This window comes from Aphelocoma coerulescens, chromosome 1 (assembly GCF_041296385.1).
Source record: "Aphelocoma coerulescens isolate FSJ_1873_10779 chromosome 1, UR_Acoe_1.0, whole genome shotgun sequence".
NCBI lineage: Eukaryota > Metazoa > Chordata > Aves > Passeriformes > Corvidae > Aphelocoma > Aphelocoma coerulescens.
Genome location: NC_091013.1, coordinates 35,914,275 through 35,933,584, shown reverse-complemented (window position 1 = coordinate 35,933,584; position 19,310 = coordinate 35,914,275). Strand labels below are relative to the sequence as shown.

The following is a 19,310-nucleotide window of genomic DNA, read 5'->3' as shown; positions in this document are numbered from 1 at the left end:
AGTATTATAAAAACCCCATAAGCAAACTACAGAGCTTTTTAAAATCTCTCACCAGATCATTGAGATGCCATTAAGAGAACAGTACATCTTACCTGTCATTTACTACAGCTGAGAGATTTTGACTGATTTCACCTGAGTAAGTGGGCCTTCTGCTTGTCGAGGATATTAATACAGACTCTTGAAACATACAGATGTACTCTTTCAGAAAAGAGTAACTGGAGACTGAGCAACAGGAATCATATAGTTTTTAAGTGTTTCACCAAACAGATGTACTACAGTAAAAAGGTGACAAGCTTTCCACAATTTTTTAATTTGGTTCTGGAAAGGAGTTCACATCCAAACTAAATACCAGATGAATATCAGGGGGACAAAAGAAAGGTGAGGATCTCCATAACAGAGAGAAGTGAGGCTTTCCTTCATTCATTCAAATCCTGGCTGTGTCAAGGGATGCAACTGGGCTGCTCCACGAGGGAAAGCATGCTGAGGAAACAGTAAGACAGGCACAAGGCAGTATCCTCACCAACAAAAAGCACAGTCCCACCACACAAGCTGCACCCAAGAAAAAGAGCAAAGCAGGCCTGGTGACAGGAAATACGTGGACAGTGGCTATTACATTTTACCTACTGACTACACCTTAAATAATAAGGGAACTGCTGATACACCAAGAGGTATCAATACAGTCCTCCCAATTAACATTTCATATAACATTTCCCAATTCTTTTTACAGGAACTTTTGTATGAACATGACCACGGAAAGCTCTGAAGAAAGAGCTCAGCTAAAAACTGACTCCATGTGTTCTGCCCAACTTCACTTCTGTTTGAGTCCAATGTTGACATAACAAGAAACGAGGCCTCAACTTTTCTCCCCTCAAAGTTAATGCATTAATTATCTAACAGTAAAACAAGAAACTAAGTTTTGTGCTTTTCAGAAGTTACTGCTTACTAAAAATAAATACCAGGCAGACTTTAAAAATAGATTTTATTTAGTAATTGGAAAAATATACATTGAACTGGATATTTGGAAATTAATCCTACAATAGACTAAGAAGCATTTTTAAAAGATAAACCGATGGTTAATTGTAAAAGCCTAGTCCTGTCACACCTCACAGTTAAACTGTAATGAGCACAGGAGGTTATTAAAATTTTTAAGTAATTGATTTGGATTTCATACACATATAGATCATTATTAATTCATTATCACTCAGTGAAAAGTTTAGCTTCTATTGTACAAAGGCTATTTACACAAAGAAACGTGGAATCTACACAGTATCCTAAAATCAAAGTGCTTCTGAGGCTGTGTGGTGCTCAATGCTAAAACCAATGTAAGCAAATTAAAATAGAACAGATTAAGTTTATAAATTACTGAATTCTCTGGCATAAGGAATACATACAAAACAAGTCTACAAAAACATGAATGTGATGGCAAATTGATAATTAAACGATAAATAGCAGAATCTCCATAAAATAATAAATTAATGTCTCCACTTTGAACAATGGAGGTAAGCATTATTAAAGCTAGAAAATACTAGCCAGTTTCAAACATATTTTATTTATTTAAAATTTTAGATCTCTCCTCAGACCTGTCTGTGGATTAAAAGGCTTAAATTATTTATCTTGTGGTGGTTTTTTTCCCCTTCAACATAGCTTAGCATCCTCTTGCTTCCACAACAATAAAATTAAAAGCCTTCCTCCTCTGATTTCAGCAATTCAGCGTTATTCTTTAGCCAGAGCCAGCTTTATAAAGACATGAAAACACATGAAAAATTTAGGATAACCTCACAAAATACCAGTCCAATCATGCCTTTGCTCCAATCTTAAAAGCTGCTTTAAACTAAGTACTGATTTTCATTCTTTGCGACTCCTTCCTCCACTGAGTGTGTTACCCACAGCTCAGATACAATTTTAAATTTTTTCCGAAATGTTCTCCTGAGCACTTTCATCTCTTCTACCCGTGAATGATCTTCTCCTACAACAACATGGGAGACACCCTCTTTGAGCTGAGAAACTACTTTTGCACCATAAAAACGGAGCTCCAAAGCTCTAATTGATAGTGTATTTCCAGGGATTTTGCTTTTGGGCTCATTAACAACAGCGTAACAGTCCACATAAATAGTGCTTCCTCTGAATATACCGAGCTGACAACTGTTCCACCAGTAGCGTTCTTCTAGCTCTGCAATCAAGTGCAGAGGCACTGCCTTACTGTCTTTCATTCTTGAGAACACTTCCTTGAGCTGTGCAACATCTGTGTTTGCTGTGTAACTGTCTCCATAACAATCATACTCACGAGCAAAATGTTCTTTTGTGTCAGGAGACATGTGAATCATAAAGGCTGGTTGCCAAGGCACCAGCATTTTGGTTTGAAAACACTGAAGGAGCCACTCTGCCCTCACCACATCATATTTGTTGGAAGCAATGATGTTTTTCACTCTGACATTCTCAGCTCCTGCAATGACACAGTAAGTCTCTGGCCCTGGGTTCTGCACCACACTGCCACCACATTGGGCTATTCTGCTTTCCAGCTCCGACTTTGAGTATTTTCCCGTTCCTGTCATAACACAAAACTCAACATCTTCAAATACATTTGAAACCTTGCTTACACTAGAAAGATCAGGAGCTTTAAATTGCTCAGCTATGCCAATTATCTTCCTCACCTTTGAAACAGTTTTCCTTTTTTTCTCATGTGGCTCATCATGCTCATCTATATGAAGGTGCTTAGATGCCAGCTTTCCTTGTGCTTTGCTTCTGAGGTCTTCTAACATGTCTGAAGTCATGCACTCATACCATTCTTTGTCTTCCCTTATCTTCTCAATTCGGGGGAATCTCAAAGTACAGTCAGTTTTGTACATATCACTGTCAACAATCTCAGCTGCCTTGATCTGAACTATGACAGAGTTGCAAGGTTCAATGTACATTTCAGGTTTTTCAGTTCCACACAAAATGTTACCAGGGGGGTCCTTCCTATGGTAGGGCTTCCAGTATTTAGCCAGTTTCAAGCCTAGATCATACAACTCTTTCATAGTGCAGCCAGAGCCAACACGACAAATGGAGTGGAAAATGGTCGGTTTTTCATTTGGAGGGGGCGTCTCGGCAATAGCGCATAGAAAATGAGACATCATTCCACCACGAGACCCCTTCCCCCAGTAACCACCAACAATTAAAAGGTCCAGTTCATCCATCAGTCCATTGACATATTCTGGCTTGATTTTTAACCAGCCTTCCCCACGTTTGTCAGGCTTGTACACGGACATGGGATCTTTTACCATAATCCCTTCCTCTCTGTTATCTATTGCTTCATTTAAAGCATCAATTACTTCTTTTCTTGTTCTGGCACTTCTCTTATGGACAACATGTATCCTGCCCTTTACTGGAGTAAATACACTACTTAATATTTCATATCTTTTGCTTAGTACTTCATGCCCCAACTTCTGATCATTAACCATCAATACATCAAATACACAGAAGCAGGTCTGCAGATCAGAGTCCTCCACCATTCTTTTGATGTCAAATTTGTTTCCTTTTTGCATAAAGGTTTGTGTCTCAGGATTGTAAGCCATCATTTCACCATCGAGAATGCAATTTTTTATATTGCTCTTAAATACATTATGAATAAATGGCGTTAATGAGCCTTCAAGGGGTGAAGCACCAAACTGCTGAGTATAGTCAAACCCATTTCGGGAAAAATACTTGTACACATCCCCATCTTTGTGCATCTGCATACGTTCACCATCCAGCTTAGTTTCTATGTAGAATGTCTGGTTACTCATTTGTTTCTCAATTTGCTGGACATCTGCAATAGCAGCAAGCATTGGTTTAAAGGCAGAAAACAACATGATAGAAACATCACTAAGTGAGACAGACGGATCATGCAGTTGTCTGCAAACTTTTTCCAAATCAGTAGTAACATTGTGCAATTCAGCAGCATCAGGATGGAAAATAGAAAATATAGTTTGTTGACTAACACCAAGCTTTAGATCCTTTATAATCATTCGGATAAGCCATTTTTGTTCCAGTGCTGTGCTCTGGGTAATTAACTGAAGAAGACTTTTCTTTAACTGACCCTTGTTTTTAGCAGCATTATTATTAGCTATTGCATCTAAGTGTTCATTGACTTGTTCTATTGTCAGTCTGCCTTGTTTTGGGCTCCTAGGTTTCAGCACAAAGTATGCAATCATTGCAAAATCTCCAGCATCTCCACGTGAGCCTGTAGGTGTTCTGTAATTTAAAAGCTTTGCAGCGTCCTTTCCATCTTTTGGTAAATGAAGCAGTTCAATATAGAGTTTCGCAAGCATAGTTTCTTTAATTCCGTATGCCATCCTTTCTCTTTCCAACTGTGGGAGAATAAGTCGCATAGCTGGGTAAAAGGAATCTGTGACATCCTTCTCTTTTTGATGAAGTGCCTCATGGAATTTCCTCCAGGAATCCAGAAAATCCTTGAAATACTTGGTTTTCTCTGGACGAGATTTACACTTCTGTATTCGCTCCAGAGTAGAACACAGATCGGCAAAAGGCACGTGAGAGGCCACAGTTTTTTTGGGAGGAGGCTGCGAAACAGGTGCAGAAGCCATCAGTCTGTTTTTCACTGGGAACACAACAAAATTGCATAATTATAAACAAAACGCCACCACGTTATTCTGTCTAAAAAAATCCCCATCTCTTCCTAGGATTTACTGTTTTACTCATTTTTCTAACTAAAATCTAACCACTACCTTAAAGGTCACCAGCTGGTTCCACTGTCCTCAGTTAAAGGTCAAACTCAGCAGCGAGGCTGAGACACTGAAACACCGGCATCACCTAGACAGAGGTCTGCACAGCAGGAGAAGGCACCGCGCTCCTCTCCCGCTGCTGCCCAGGCGGGACCTTTCACTGCTCAAACACCGATTCCCTCCTCCGCCTTCCCCGAGAACGCAGCCTGCTCCCGACACCACCCGCCTCGGCCCCTGTCGCCCGGCTGCTCCGTGCCGGCGGGGGGAGCGGTGTCCAGCGGGGACGGGCGCGGCTCCCGTGCTCGTCCCGCGGAGAGGGACCGCACCCCGCATCCCCCACACGGCGCTGCCGTGGCCACAGCGCGGGGGGAGCGGACACCGCCCGCGGGGCACCGCCCGCTTCGCACGGGACCGGACAGCCGGGACGATGGAGGAACGGCCACGCCAGGGGAGACTCACGGGGACCGCGGCTACCTGCGGAGCGGGGTAACACCGGCCGCCCCCACCCCGGAACAGGCGGACCGGCCTGCTGACGCTGCGGTCCGCGCTCCTCCCCCGGGGCGGGGCGGGGAACGGTGGCGGAGGCCGGGGCGGGGAAAGGCGGGGAGAGAAGTGAGAACGGCCGGGCTGCGCCCTGGAAGCGGAACCGCGGCTGCGGTGACTTCCTGCCTCGGGAGGAAGGAGCGGTGGTTGAAGTTGCGCGTCGGGGTCTGCGCTGGCCCGAGGCACCGGCGGCGGCCGCCCGGGAGGATGCGGCGGGTGGGTCTGGCGGCGCCTCGGGCCCGTCGCGGTCGCGGCACGGGAGGGGCGGTCCCGGGCCCGTGAGGCCGCGCCGGGGCGAGTGGGAGCGGGGGCGGCCGCCGGGTTTGGGGTCTCGCCGAGACTAAACGCAGCTCTTCCCCGGAGCGGCGGCAGGCGAGACGCTGTCCCGGGCGGTGTGTGGCTCCTGTGCCTGCACAGCGGGACGTGGCTGCCGAGGAGCTGCTCCCTTGGCAGCGCCGATAAAAGTTCCTGCAGGTGCCTTCCTGCGAAGCCCCGGGAGATCTTTAGCTTCTTGGCAGCAAGGTCTTGGTCCTGTGTTTCGTTTGTCTCCACTGCCATATGGGACAATTCCTGCAAATGGGTGCTTGTAGAAGGTGGGGCTAGTGGGAACTGTAGCGTTCTTAATGGGCCAAGTGATTGTTTTGAAAAGGCTGAACTGGGTGTTTCTCTTTAAGTCAAAAAGGAAATAATTTAGCAAGCTTGAAAATGACTATGTTTTAGGAGCCTATGGTCCCTAGAAAGCGAAGGTTCTAATATGGCCAACCTTGGTTTGTTATTGTTTGGGGTTTTTTTTACCCGGTAACATCGTAATTCAAGACAGTGAATTATGATGATACTTGTAACATTTGTCAGTTGGGAAAAGTATCACGCGAGTTAAGGGGAAAGCATTTTCAGTTGTGAATATATGCAACTTGATGCAGAGCTGTAGATGTTGGCTGTTTGAAATAAGTAGGACAAGTGACTCGTTGATTTTTAAATGTGTGACACTGAAGTTATTCTTACTGTACTTTTTTCTTTTGTTAGGAGTCGCTACTTTGCTGTTGCTTTTCTGTTTTGTTTTTTTTTTCCCTTTTTTTTTAGTGAGTGTCTCTGTAGAATTTTAGTACTAAGGAAAGTATTTTTTTTGTCCTTACTAAGCTTGTAGGTTTTCTTCCGGATCATTTCCCCCCTCTGAAACTAACTTTTTTCCAGTTGAGGACATAATATTTCTACTTACAGATGTCTTCTGAATAAATATGTGTAAATGTAACACTTGTGCAAATCTTCTCTGTATCTGGAGGAGGCAGAGTCTAGGAAAAGGAAGTGGAGACAAACAGATGTCATTAGGTATTTCTTAAGTACACAGAGAAATAATTGATTTTATCTGTTTTGAAATCCAAAGGATTGTAGTGAGTGTTAAGACTTTTTTTTTTTTTAAAGCTCTTTAATGAGGAAGCAGCCATTAAACACCTGATTGTGCTTCTTAGCACTAACTTTAAAGCTGTTTATGCACTAGAAGTTAGTTTTAAGGAGACAGTGTCATGTTTGTTTTTATGCACTATGTATATATGCTATATTATTAAAAATCATTATAGTTATGTATGTATATTACTATAATATTACAGTATTGTTATATACTGTGTATTGTGTATATAGTCCAGGACATTTCATTGTGATTCTTGGACTTCATTATAAGATGTTTTGAAGTTCATCAAATGTTTCAAATAAGCATTCAGCTTCACAGGAGGAGCATGAGATGCACAGTTTCATTAGTGAAGCAGTTGTAACTTCTAGGGGCTTTGGCTCTTATCACTTCTTAATTTTCTTTCAAGTAACAAGATAAACAGTAAATTACATGTGTAATTCAAAACAATATTACTCAAAATTCATAAATGGAATTGTTTTTCAGGCAGAGATGAAGCCTGGGAAATCATCACATCTAAAGGTAAATGTTTTATGATATGATTAGTGTATGAAAATGGTACTTTTTAATATTAAAAATGCAGACAAAGACAAAACAACAGAACCTGTGGCAGATACAGGAGTAATTTCAGCTGCCATTCAAAATGAACAATAATTGTTCCCCGATACTTTAAATATACACTTGAATTTTTGTGATTTTTTTTTGTTTTGCTGACAATGGCATTAACCATTTAAAAATAGTACTAGGGCAAAGCAGAATATTGTTAAAACGCATTGATCATAAAGAGTTTATTTTTTCTCAAACTTTTTATTGTTGTGAGTGATTTGTATTTTCAGTAATTACCTAATTTTGGGATGTGTAGCTCATCTGGTAAAACACAGAGGTCTGTAGTAGTTCCTAGGCTGTGGATTTGGCGGTGGAGATGCATCAATAGAGAAATGTGTTTATATCAACATAGGTGTATATCCCAACACAAAGCTGAAACTCACAGCTTCCAAATTTCCTTTCTGTTTTGAGAGACAGTACAGTTCTGAGGCAGTTTAAGCCACGGGTACAACAGCATCTGGTTAAGTCTTACTTTCATTAGGTCTTAACATTGAGTTGGGCTGCATTGCTGTTCCTACGTGGCAATGGTTTCCACAGTGAAGCTTTGTATTTCAGTACTGTCTTCTGCTGGTCGTTTAAGCTTATGAGCATCACCAAATAAATACTTGTAGGAACTATCAGGATTCTGAAAGGTTAGCCTTTTTAATGCACATTGTCAGAGGGACAAGAGGAAAATTTTTTTTCAAAGTGCCCTTATGCTTATTTACCTAGCCTTTAACTTAGTTTAAATAATCAGTGATTGCAGTGAATGCGGTAAAATGGGATGTGACTCCTTGTTACAGGAAAATCTTGTTGCTTTCAAAGTTGCAACAATTACTTGAAATACAATAGTGCCCTAATACATTATTTCTTCCAAAAATTATTATTTTTTTAATTGAAGCAAGAATGTCCTCCAAGAACTTAAAGGGGTGAATGCTTCTTGCTATAACTGGAACATCAGACAGTTATGGGGCAAGTCCATGACTGGTTCTTGTAGTCTAGGAACAGAAGCAGTCTTGTCTAGAGAGAGGATCAGGTTTGTCAAGGTGGTGGGTCTGCTCTGTTTCTTAAGTTGACCACATCAGTACAACAAAGTACACTGTCCTCCCACTCTCACGCCTTTTCCAGATTTTTATGGCCCCCTATTAGTCACAAAATTAGAGATGCAAGAGAAATACAACACATGCTCTACATAATTCAAGACAGAGTATTTCCAGCATAAGATGTTACATTGTAAACTGCTTGAAAGGTTTGTAATTTCCCATCCAGTGCACCAGGAGTGGGAAATAAAGACCAAGAAGAGAATTCTCTGTGTGTGTGTGTGTTGTCTTGCAGTATGTTGAACAGTCTCAAGTCTCAGAATTCAAGAAGTGCTGACCTTACTGCTCACTGAATATTACTAAATTAGCTTACCCTTTTTATTTCTGTCCTTCAAGTGGAAATTTTGTTCTGTTTGTATAATTTTCTACTGTCCCAGATAGTGTTTGGAAGGTCTGTTGCTTTGAGTTCCCTAGAAAGTGTGGACTGTAGCTTTATGGAGAATGAGCTTGTATTGATTTGGTTTCAAGCCTTTTCTAGGCCTGTGTACTTGTTTGAGAAACCATCCTTTTCTGCTCTAGTGGTCTTTTAATTGGTATTGTAAGGTGGGGAAGAACCTAGGAGAAATTTTATCTTAGTTCCCCAGCTAATAAGTCTTGCAGTAAGATGTGAAGGCCTGGAAATGATTGAACTAGTGAAGTTTCACATAGCTGGGAAAAAAACTGTAGTAAATAGTAATGTAATTGTTCGGTACTACAGAGTAGTCAGCTTTATTTAAATATATAGTGAGTGTGATGACACATTTGTGGCTGTGTAGTTTGCCCTTCCTGCTAACTACTTGCTGTATGTTAAATTTTAGTTGTAGGGTGTAATGGTTTTGCAACTCCAGTAGCAAAGTATTTATATATATATACACACCTATATATATATATATATATATATAAAAGAAGTAATCACACAGTAGTAGTATCTCAGTAGTATAGCATTTTGATAATATTAGCCTGCTGAAATAAAAATGGGAGTGGTGCACTTCTCATGAAACCAACATGGCTTATAAAATCAGCTCTGGGTATCAGTCTCCAAATAATAATCCTTAGTGTATGTGGGATAGCCATTGCAAAACTTAATCACTTCAAGTGAGATTTTTATTACTTCTTTGTCTCTTAGTAGTTTTGTTTAACAGTGGGTCTCTTACTCTAGTGAATATCTTGCTGAGAAAGCATTTTTAGAGTTCCTTTCATTTTGTAAGAAAGTCAGCAAAATGTTGAATAGTGTTGGTAAGGAGAATGGTTTTACTGTCTCATTATCAATGTTCTTATAGTCTTGAAATGTAATGCAGGAAATGTTTGTTAACTTCTTTAGGAAGTTCTCTTAGAAATTGAAGTAGCTACTTTATATGTCTCCTAATCATTGTGAATTCTTTTTAAGGGGAACGGATCACAAGAATTATATTTTCATATAGACAATATTTGTGCATACTTGGATGTGGATAGTAAACATGACCTTGTAAATAATATAAGACAACAAAGTTGGGATAACTTCTCTTTTAGACTACATTTCACCAGTTTTATGTATTTGAAATAGATACACTATATAAAAGCTTAATATCACATTGGTTTTGGTTAATACATGAATCTTAAGATGTGACAGAGTTATTTTTATTTCTGATTTATTTCTATAAAATAGTTAGAGATGGCAGTTTTTCCTGGTCAGATTGGGTGCTCATATCTGTGGAATGCAAAGGCTGTAGCTGCAGAGCTCACCTTCTGTCACTCGAGCCTACCATTATGGTTGGTGTAAAATGCTTGGATGCATCTCTGCATGTCAAACTCCTTTGGAGTTTGAATTCAGATTATTGCTGTGCTATATCATTTTAGGAGATTATAACTTTGTGTCTTTTACTGTAGTTTTTGTGTAGGTTTGGCAGTTTTTGTTTGTTTACATATGAACCAGGAGTGAATACTGTGAGATCCTGTATGGATGCTGGGAGACATAACTATCTCTTTTGGTTGGAAAGAAGGTTTAATCTGTTGTCATTAACATCACTCTCCTCATTTTATGCTGTATGTTTTTGTCATGAATCTGTTTTCATGTTTGGTATTTTCAACAGTGCTTTTCAATGACCAGAGAATAATGTAGTTAGCTGACTGTTTTCAGTGGTCTTGCATGATGATAAAATCTTCCATCCTGCTAAGGACTTAATGCGGATTACTGATCTGATAATAGAAAATGATTGTTATAAATCAGAAGCAATCAAAATATAGCAAAAAAATCTGTCACAAATGTAACTACAATGGGGTATAGAGTATAGAGGTATATAGTATAGAGGAGTCTCTCTTCTGAGCAGTTCAGGTGTTGCTCTGTAACCACAGTTGATTGAGATGCTGAAAGACAGCCACTAACCCATAGCAGTGCTGGGATGTGTGGTGAGCCTTCAGTGGCTGCAGAGTGACGTGCACAGGCTTACTGTGTGCTACTTAGCAACTTAGAAATAAAGGCTATTTTTGTTTGTGTTCTCTGACTTCTAGAGTTACTTACATGAGCAGCTTTGACAAACTGGTAGTACAATCTGTATGGTTGTTCTCTTGGCTAGAAGGAAAGTCTGAGGGAAAGCAGAAGTTACTGTGGTCTCAGTCAACCAATCTTCTAGTGCTGTTAATGGACTTTGCCATCAGAAACACTGTAAGTGGGATTTTGAAGAGTTCTAAAGCCTTTCCCTTATGATTGCTTTTCTGCTTGTTTTACACAGTCAAATGGTTTCCAAAAGTTCAAAGGGAGTTTGCCACCAAATTTTATGTTAATGCTCCAATACATTGACTTGCCATTAATCTCCTGCAAGTACAAATGCTTAAATTGCTTTCTTTTTCTTTTCCCTATATTTATATCTATACATTTGGGTTCTTTTGCAGGATTTACTTGGAGTAAAAGATCAGTGACTTCTACAATGGAAAAATCATGGATGCTTTGGACCTTTGTTAAAAGATGGCTACTAGCTTTGGCTTCCTGGTCTTGGAGTCTCTGCCGTATTTGTCTTTTGCCCTTGATAGTGACTTTTCACTTGTACGGAGGCATTATACTACTTATATTAATATTTGTATCAATAGCAGGTATATTATATAAATTCCAGGATGTTCTGCTTTACTTCCCTGAACAGCCCTCTTCATCACGCCTTTATGTTCCGATGCCTACTGGTATACCACATGAAAACATCTTCATCAAAACCAAAGATGGAGTTCTTCTCAATCTTATTCTGCTGAGATACACTGGGGACAATGCAGCGTATTCTCCAACCATCATTTACTTTCACGGGAATGCAGGCAACATTGGCCACAGGTTGCCAAATGCTTTGTTAATGCTGGTAAACCTGAAAGTAAACTTAATTCTGGTTGATTATAGAGGGTATGGAAAAAGCGAAGGAGAAGCAAGCGAAGAAGGCTTGTACTTAGATTCTGAGGCTGTCTTAGACTATGTGATGACTCGGTCTGATCTTGATAAAACAAAAATTTTTCTTTTTGGCCGTTCCTTGGGGGGAGCAGTAGCTATTCACTTAGCTTCTGAAAACTCCCATAGGATTTCTGCCATTGTGGTGGAGAACACCTTTCTTAGCATCCCATACATGGCCAGCACTTTGTTCTCTTTCTTTCCGATGAGGTATCTTCCGTTATGGTGCTACAAAAATAAATTTCTATCCTACAGAAAAATCTCTCAGTGCAGAATGCCTTCTCTCTTCATCTCTGGGTTGTCTGACCAGTTAATTCCACCAGTTATGATGAAGCAACTTTATGAATTGTCCCCAGCTCGGACTAAGAGATTGGCGATATTTCCTGATGGAACTCACAATGACACTTGGCAGTGCCAGGGTTATTTCACTGCACTTGAACAGTTCATCAAAGAAGTAATAAAGAGTCACTCCCCTGAAGAAATGGCGAAAACATCATCTAACGTAACAATAATATAGTTGATATTCTTCTTTGGGGTGGGGTGGGGCAAGTACCTGCACTGTACCTTGATTTGTGATAAGTGGTAAAAGAATGTCTGTTTTTAAATGTATGTCATGTCTGTACTTGCCTAAAGAGTGAAATTAAACTTGGAAAGGTCTGATATTTTATTAAGGTGTTCCAGATAACTTTTACATTTGCAGCATTGTAAATGAACCATTTTATGTCTTTCTCATACTTTTTTGGTATCTCTGTCCATATATTCCATTTGTTTGATATGTACAACAGATGCTATTAAAGAAACTTGCTACAAAAGTAGTACAGAATGTATTTAGAACAACGGGAGGCTCTTCAGTATTCACTGCTGTACGTGTGAGCTTTTTGGACAGCCATGGTTAGCACAATGATTTGTTGCTTCTCTTAGAGTTTATTTAAAGTGTGCCATGCATGAGATTAGTGTTTTATTTCTTGAAATTTTATATTATGCAAAGTGGGAAATCTTTAATGTGCTAAATAATATAAAATAACAAATGATAGAGTATACTTGTAGGTATACTATCCTGGGTTATTACTGGTTTTTATGGTTATGCAAAATTACATATGTCAAACTGCAGCTGAAGATGAAAAGATACTTGCCTTGTTTTCATTTACTGTTTTTATTATAATGTGCACAGAAGGTTGTATGTGCCTAACATCGTGACTTCAGGATCTTACCCAGGCAATTTTTCCATAGAAAATAGAAATAACTTTCAAAAAGAGATCAGTGCAATCTAAGCTCCTTTCTGCCTCAAGCTCTCCTCTGTAATATACAGGCAAACTATTTGTTATTATTAGTCTGCTTGTGCATTTGAGGTGGTGTTTCTCAAGGCAAAATGAGTGGTCATACAAGGTAAAAGTAGGTTTTTGTGTTCAGACTTCTACTGGTGTAGTTAAATGTTTGTGCCCTTTATTTATACCTCCTAAAGAAACAAATTCAAATAATTACTAGTGATCACATGATTAGAGATTAATGTGTACAGTTGTTACAGTAAGGATAATGAAAATGAGCAGAAGTCCTAGGTGGCCATATCCTTGAGGGTAGGAAGGCTCTGCAGGTACTGACTGGCTGGAGCAATGAGCCAAGGCCAGCTGCATGAGGTTCAGCAAGGCCCAAGGCCGGGTCCTGCGCTTGGCTCACAACAACCCCATGCAGTACTACAGGCTGGGGGAAGAGTGGCTTGAGAGCTGGTCAGCAGAAAAGAGACTTGGAGGTGCTGGTCAACAGCCAGCTGGATGTAAGCCAGCAGTATGTCCAAGTGGCCAAGAAGGCCAATGGCATTTTGGCCTGTATCTGCAGTTGTGTGGCCAGCAGGACCAGGGCAGTGATTGTCCCCCTATATGTGGCACCGGTGAGGCCACATCTCAAATCCTGTGCTCAGTTCTGCGCCCCTCACTACAAGAAAGATATTGGGGTGCTGGAGCGAGTCCAGAGATGGGCAGTGGAGCTGGGAAGGGTCTGGAGCACAAGTCCTGTGAGGAGCAGCTGAGGGATCTGGTGGTGTTTAGTCTGAAGAAAAGGTGGCTCAGGGGAGACCTTATCACTCTCAACAACCACTTGAAAGGAGGCTGTAGCAAAGTGAGGGCTGGCTTCTTCTGCCATGTTTCAAGTGCAAGGATGAGAGGAAATGAAATGGTCTTGCATCAAGGAAGGTTCAAATTATATATTATAAAACAAATTTCACTGAAGGAGTGGTTAGGCATTGGACTTAGTTGCCCAGGGCGGTAGGTAGTGGGATCACCATCTCTGGAATCATTCAAGAGACATCTGGATGTGGCACTTGGGGATTTGGCTTAGGGGTGATTATGGTGGTGTTAGGTTGATGATTATACTAGATGACCTTGAAGGTCTCTTCCAGCCTTGATGACTCTGTGATCAAAGATGTGCTGTTAGCTCAGTCTCTAATGGCGTTTGGGAGCTGTTCAAATCTCTTCTGCAGGTTTAATTTCTCATCCGCTGCAGCTGAGTTTGCCTCTTCTAAATATTTTTTTTTAATGGAAAGAACAAATTGGAAAATCATCCACACAATCTGTAAAGTTGCCCTTTGGATTCAAAATTTTAAATAAACTTTTCTGCCATGTTGTCCTGATTCAGAAAAGCATCTCAGCACACACTTAAAATCTGTTTCCTGAGGGACAGTCATATTTTAAGCTTGTGCTTAAGTTTTCTGGTTGAATAAAACTGCTTTCCTGAACTGGTGCCTTAATGATTATGCCTCCTAATGGAATTATAGTTCTTACATACACATGGGTAATAGTTGTCAGCAGTTTGTAGATAGGATGATACATCTTTTCATACGTCTTTTTTTTTTTTTAATTTTTAAATAAACATATACAGACCAGAAGTTGCTTCTTTCTCTGGTAAGTATCTTTTGTGATCCTATTATTAAGATTTTCGTAGAGTTGATTGAAAAAACTATACATCTTTGTGGATCTATAGACCTAAAAACATAGAGCATAGTTTTGAATCTGAGTGAAACCAAAACTATTTTTTCAGCCTTACAGTGGTGGTATTTTTTTTTTTTTCCTTGGTGAGGGGGGCACATGGGCAAGGTATGGTGGAGAAGTTTGGCTGGGGGTTGGGAGATGAGGCAGTGTTTGTATAGCAGAAAGGAGTCGATAGACATAGTATTGCTTTTCCCTGATGTATTCTACAGTGAGATGTGAGCTGCTTGCATAGATTGTTTCATCTACTTTACATTGCTTTAAAATAGAGGTGGAAGGAGAGAAGGAAAATTAGCAGTCAAATACTGCTTTTCTAAAAATCAGTTGATAAAGCCAATAGAATAGATTAATTGTTGGAGACAGAATGAAGAGAAAGTAATTGTTTCAAAAGTTGTCATATCTTGCCATTAAATACCATTGGGGGGGAGTTTCACAAAGCATCAATTTCTAAAGTAATATGGCATTTAACCTCTCTTTCCACCAATCAAAACAAAACTCTGAACCCCAGAATACCCCTAGTATTCTGCGGTACTTGCATACAAATGAAGTATTCCTATTTGAGCACACAGTTGCTAGGACAAAGTCAAATGTGTGGTGTTAGATTATGGCAATCTGAAACTCTTCAAAGTGGGCTGTATCTAAATACTTCCATTATCAAGCCATATATTTTCACTATATTGTCTGCAGGACATAAATATGAAACTTTGATTTTGCAGATACTGGGTATGAGTTGACACAATTGTCATATATGCATCCTTTACACTTAGATGGTTTCTTCCACCTTCCACATCTGCACAGATTTACTTCTCCCTTAATGGGTTGGCCACATACACTTGTGAATGGTTATCCATGCTGTTTTTCATTGCATTGGTTATGAGATCCACTGAAGGAAAATAGGAGGGAAGTGATTTTTTATGCAAATATTCCACTGCTCTGCATACAGTTCTTTAAGGGAGGGAGGGTGGAGGGGGCAGAAACCTCTTCTGACAAGTTGAGACTTGTTTTTATTTTATGGACTGTGTGGTGGAAACCACAGTTATCTGCTGCTAAAAACTGAACTGCAAGCAACATAGTAATAATAACAACTTTAAATTGCCAAAAGGTGTGTTATGATACTGTTGCATTTGTTTTATTTAATACATTATATGTTTTCCCATAACAGTTATCCATTTGTGTATAGATGTTTCCCAAGTATTTGTCCTGTACTTATAAATTTCTAGTTTGGGAAGGAGTTCTTTTCACAGGTTTGTAAGAAAGCCTCTTAGTTTAAATATGCTCGTTAAAGGAATTTCCTCTTTTTGTAAGAGGAAATTTAATTAAAAAAAAAAAAAAAAACAAAACTAAAAACAAAGTTCCAGGAGAGGGGGGTCAGGAGTTGAACAGCTGTAGAGTTCCTTGTAAGGAAGCACAAGACCGTGTGTGTGCACACATGTGTATGGTTTTAATTAGTGGAAATACTTGAGGCTTCCTACTAACCCAAGTTTACATTCCCAGGATTTGTTTCTGAACTGTGAAGTGCAGAGAGGTAAGCTGTGCTTTCTTCTGGAGAAACATTAACTGGTTTAGCAGCCCTCATCTCCATTTCTCAGGTAAAATTAGAAATAGAGCACAAATGCATTTGGTAGGCTATGGACAATCTCTCAGCTGAAGGGCAGAAGGATTAACTATTTATACAAAATATGCATATCAGCATCTCTAAGCTAATAATTTGGGTCACGTTGGATGTTCACAGTGAAGAATGCAAGACTGAATTGAGAGTCCAAGGTAGGGTCTTTTCTGTTAGCAAAAAGATGCAGACGTACCTCCATTTGTATTTCATAATTCAATTATTGGAAAATACATTTTTATTTTTGTTAATGACAGGTGATTTTGCTAGGGGCACTCCTGCCAAATATTTAATCAGTGCCTCTTGCATGTAGTGGGATCAGCCTGATGTATCCCATTAGGTATAATTTGCAATGCCATCCTGCTTGTATAATTTAGAGTAGAACCCCGCAGAAATGTAAATAGACATAGCATATTGAAGTTCTAAATAACACTTGTGTTTTGAATTCAGAAACAGTCACTGATTATGAGATGCAAGCTTTTTATTTGATTTTTCTTTAATATATAGTTAAGGCAAAATTGTCTTATAAAGTATTCTTAAGTTTTGTAGACAAAGCATAAATGTTATTGTATATGTGCTAATTGTGGCAAAGTTTACATTATCATTCTAGTTGGTTTTTACAATAAAGTTAATTTTACAAAAAACACTTTTCTATTTTTATGTACTGACATATGCAATAAATTGATACATTAAAAGTGCTGTTAATGTCTTGTTCTAGTTTGTGGCCTGTCTTCCGCATCTGTGAAGGGGTAGTTTTGTTTGCATGGTAACAGATCAACCCCAAGGTATTGTTTTCAGTCACTTACTAAAGCCAGAGCACATGGGCTAGACATCTGCACTGTCAGATGTGCCATTTGTGGAAAGCTATTACAGCAGAGGAAAAAGCATATTACAAATATATTTCTAAGCTTTGTCATGTATCCTTACTTTCAGGAAGTGTTAGTAAGTAAAACTGGTATGTGGTAGCTTTCCATCACTTTCTAACACATTTTGCATTTCAAAATTTCTGTTGTCTGGGGGTCTGAGAGATGGTCTAAATTCCTATTCCATTAGGAAGTATTTTGAAGTGTTTCTGACTAGTTTTACCACCTATGCTGGCAATATTTGAAATGTCAATTTTAAATCCGATAATGCCACTCAGATTTATAGTTAATTCATATAGCCGGAGTGGGATACTCAGTCTGAAGCAATTTCTACTTTCTTACAGAGAAATGCATTACTAAGCTTATATCACTTCTGCTCCCATTCAGCATGGTTAATATGAAATACCCAGAAAATAAGGGCTTACTGCTGTCTTTTCTAAGGCTGCAAAATTTGTGTCCTCTCCTGAATTACTGCAAGGCTTATAGTTCATTTTTAACCCAGTACCTAGGAAACGGGCCTGTGGGTGTGGGGTGTATGTGTGGTACATTTGGACACTGTTCAAGATACCTATTAATTTGGAATAAAAAAAATAAAAAACATACTTCTAATTTTTGACAGGTTGCTGTCTTGTGAATTATATCACTAAAACTTACTTGCACTGTGCTATTCTGGAGAACATAAGTCTTGCATTTGCTTTTTCTTACTTGAAAATTGATAAGCAGCTGGGCTACAAAGTGCAACATAAAGTGTGTCCTGGAATGTCTCATGATGTTATATTCATTTGCTTAGTAGACAGGTATAGGCCTTCATATCAGGCAAAACACCGTATTTGAATTTTTGTCTGAATTTGCAAGTACTGATTAAATCATAGTAAACATTCATGAGGGCATATGAACATCTAAACTAAAATTGGAGCAGCCCTGCTGAGAAGGAGTTGAGGGGGCTGGTGGATGATAGGCTGGAAATGGCCTGGTAATGCGAGTTTGCACCCCAGAAAGCCAAACATATCCTGGGCTGCATCCAAAGCAGCATGGCCAGCAGGGCAAGGGAGGGGATTCTGCTCCTCTACTCTGCTCTGGTGAGACCCCAGCTGTAGTGCTGCATCCCGCTCTTGATTCTTCAGCACAGAAAGGACATTAAACTGTTGGAGGGAGTCTAGAGGAGGGTCATCAAACTTATTAGAGGGATGGAGCACCTCTTCTATGAGAAAAAGTTAAGAGAATTGGGCTTGTCCAGCCTGGAAAAGAAAAGGCTTTGGGGTGACCTAATTGCATCTTTACAGTACCTGAGGGAGGCTACAAGACAGATGGAGAGGCTTCTTACAAAGTCATGAGTGACAGCACAAGAGGGAAAGGCTTAGAATTGAAAGAGAGTAGGTATAGATTAGATATTTGGAGGGAGTCCTTTACTGTGAAGGTGGTGAGGCACTGGAAAGGTTGCCCAGAGAAGTTGTGGATGCCTCATCCCTGGATGTGTTCAAGGCCAGGCTGGATGGAGCTCTCAGCAACTTAATCTAGTAGAAGATGCCCATACCTACAACAGGGGTGTTGGAACAAGGTCCCTTCCAACACAGGCCGTTCTATGACTCTATGAAATGAAACCTAGACCAAAGGCTTGCTGTCTGTTAAAAAGGTTAAAAAGACAAAGTAGATAAGGTTTTGAGAAAATGCTGAAACACTGTCTTAGCAAAAATTATTTGCTGTAAAGATATTGAACATGCCTGAGCTTTAAATCTCTTGTTGGAACCTATTCAGGGTCTTCATTTTAGACTTTGTACGGAGTTCTGTCTCTGTAAGTAGATAAGGAAGATACACTGATTATTTTCTGGATCTGTTTTGAAAACATTGATGTGACTAATTTGTTATGCTTCAGCTTGGATGGGGGCAGAGTAACTCTTGTACGGCTTGGAAAAACAGCAATTTTTTTCTCTGAAAGGCAGTGCAGCTTAAGAGCAGACTTGGTTTTACTGTATTAAAGAACATGGTTTCACTCCCAACTGGAGATACGTACTTAATAATCTGAAGCAATGAGCTGAATAATGCAAAGCTGCAAGGTGGCTGACAGAAATGTAAGTATGTTCACGTACCAAGTTCAGAGAGATGTTGCCGCTAGCTTTGACAAGTAACTAAGGAACGGATTGTGCTGCTTGA

General features: G+C 39.7%; 2 protein-coding genes across 8 annotated transcripts; one reads left to right on the top strand and one right to left on the bottom strand.

The window, feature by feature from the left end:
* Positions 1 to 929: 929 nt before the first annotated feature.
* On the bottom strand, positions 930 to 5,278 carry LIG4 (DNA ligase 4). Of its 3 annotated transcripts, none has more exons than XM_069007388.1 (2): positions 5,178 to 5,278; positions 930 to 4,541 (listed from the first exon to the last, which is right to left on the bottom strand). In XM_069007388.1, the coding sequence occupies exon 2, from the start codon at positions 4,347 to 4,349 to the stop codon at positions 1,827 to 1,829; it is 2,523 nt and encodes an 840-aa protein (XP_068863489.1). In that variant the 5' UTR covers positions 4,350 to 4,541; positions 5,178 to 5,278; the 3' UTR covers positions 930 to 1,826. The 3 variants fall into 3 exon arrangements, with proteins under 3 accessions (XP_068863489.1, XP_068863476.1, XP_068863481.1); XM_069007375.1 differs by having other exon boundaries at positions 930 to 4,579; positions 5,178 to 5,257; XM_069007380.1 differs by having other exon boundaries at positions 930 to 4,579; positions 5,163 to 5,217.
* Positions 5,279 to 5,316: 38 nt separating this feature from the next.
* On the top strand, positions 5,317 to 14,440 carry ABHD13 (abhydrolase domain containing 13). 5 transcript variants are annotated; one of them, XM_069007428.1, is made up of 3 exons: positions 5,317 to 5,462; positions 7,135 to 7,170; positions 11,181 to 14,440. In XM_069007428.1, the coding sequence occupies exon 3, from the start codon at positions 11,216 to 11,218 to the stop codon at positions 12,227 to 12,229; it is 1,014 nt and encodes a 337-aa protein (XP_068863529.1). In that variant the 5' UTR covers positions 5,317 to 5,462; positions 7,135 to 7,170; positions 11,181 to 11,215; the 3' UTR covers positions 12,230 to 14,440. The 5 variants fall into 5 exon arrangements, with proteins under 5 accessions (XP_068863529.1, XP_068863501.1, XP_068863511.1 ...); XM_069007400.1 differs by having other exon boundaries at positions 5,385 to 5,462; positions 7,139 to 7,170; XM_069007434.1 differs by lacking the exon at positions 5,317 to 5,462 and adding an exon at positions 5,822 to 5,839.
* The last annotated feature ends 4,870 nt before the right edge of the window (positions 14,441 to 19,310 follow it).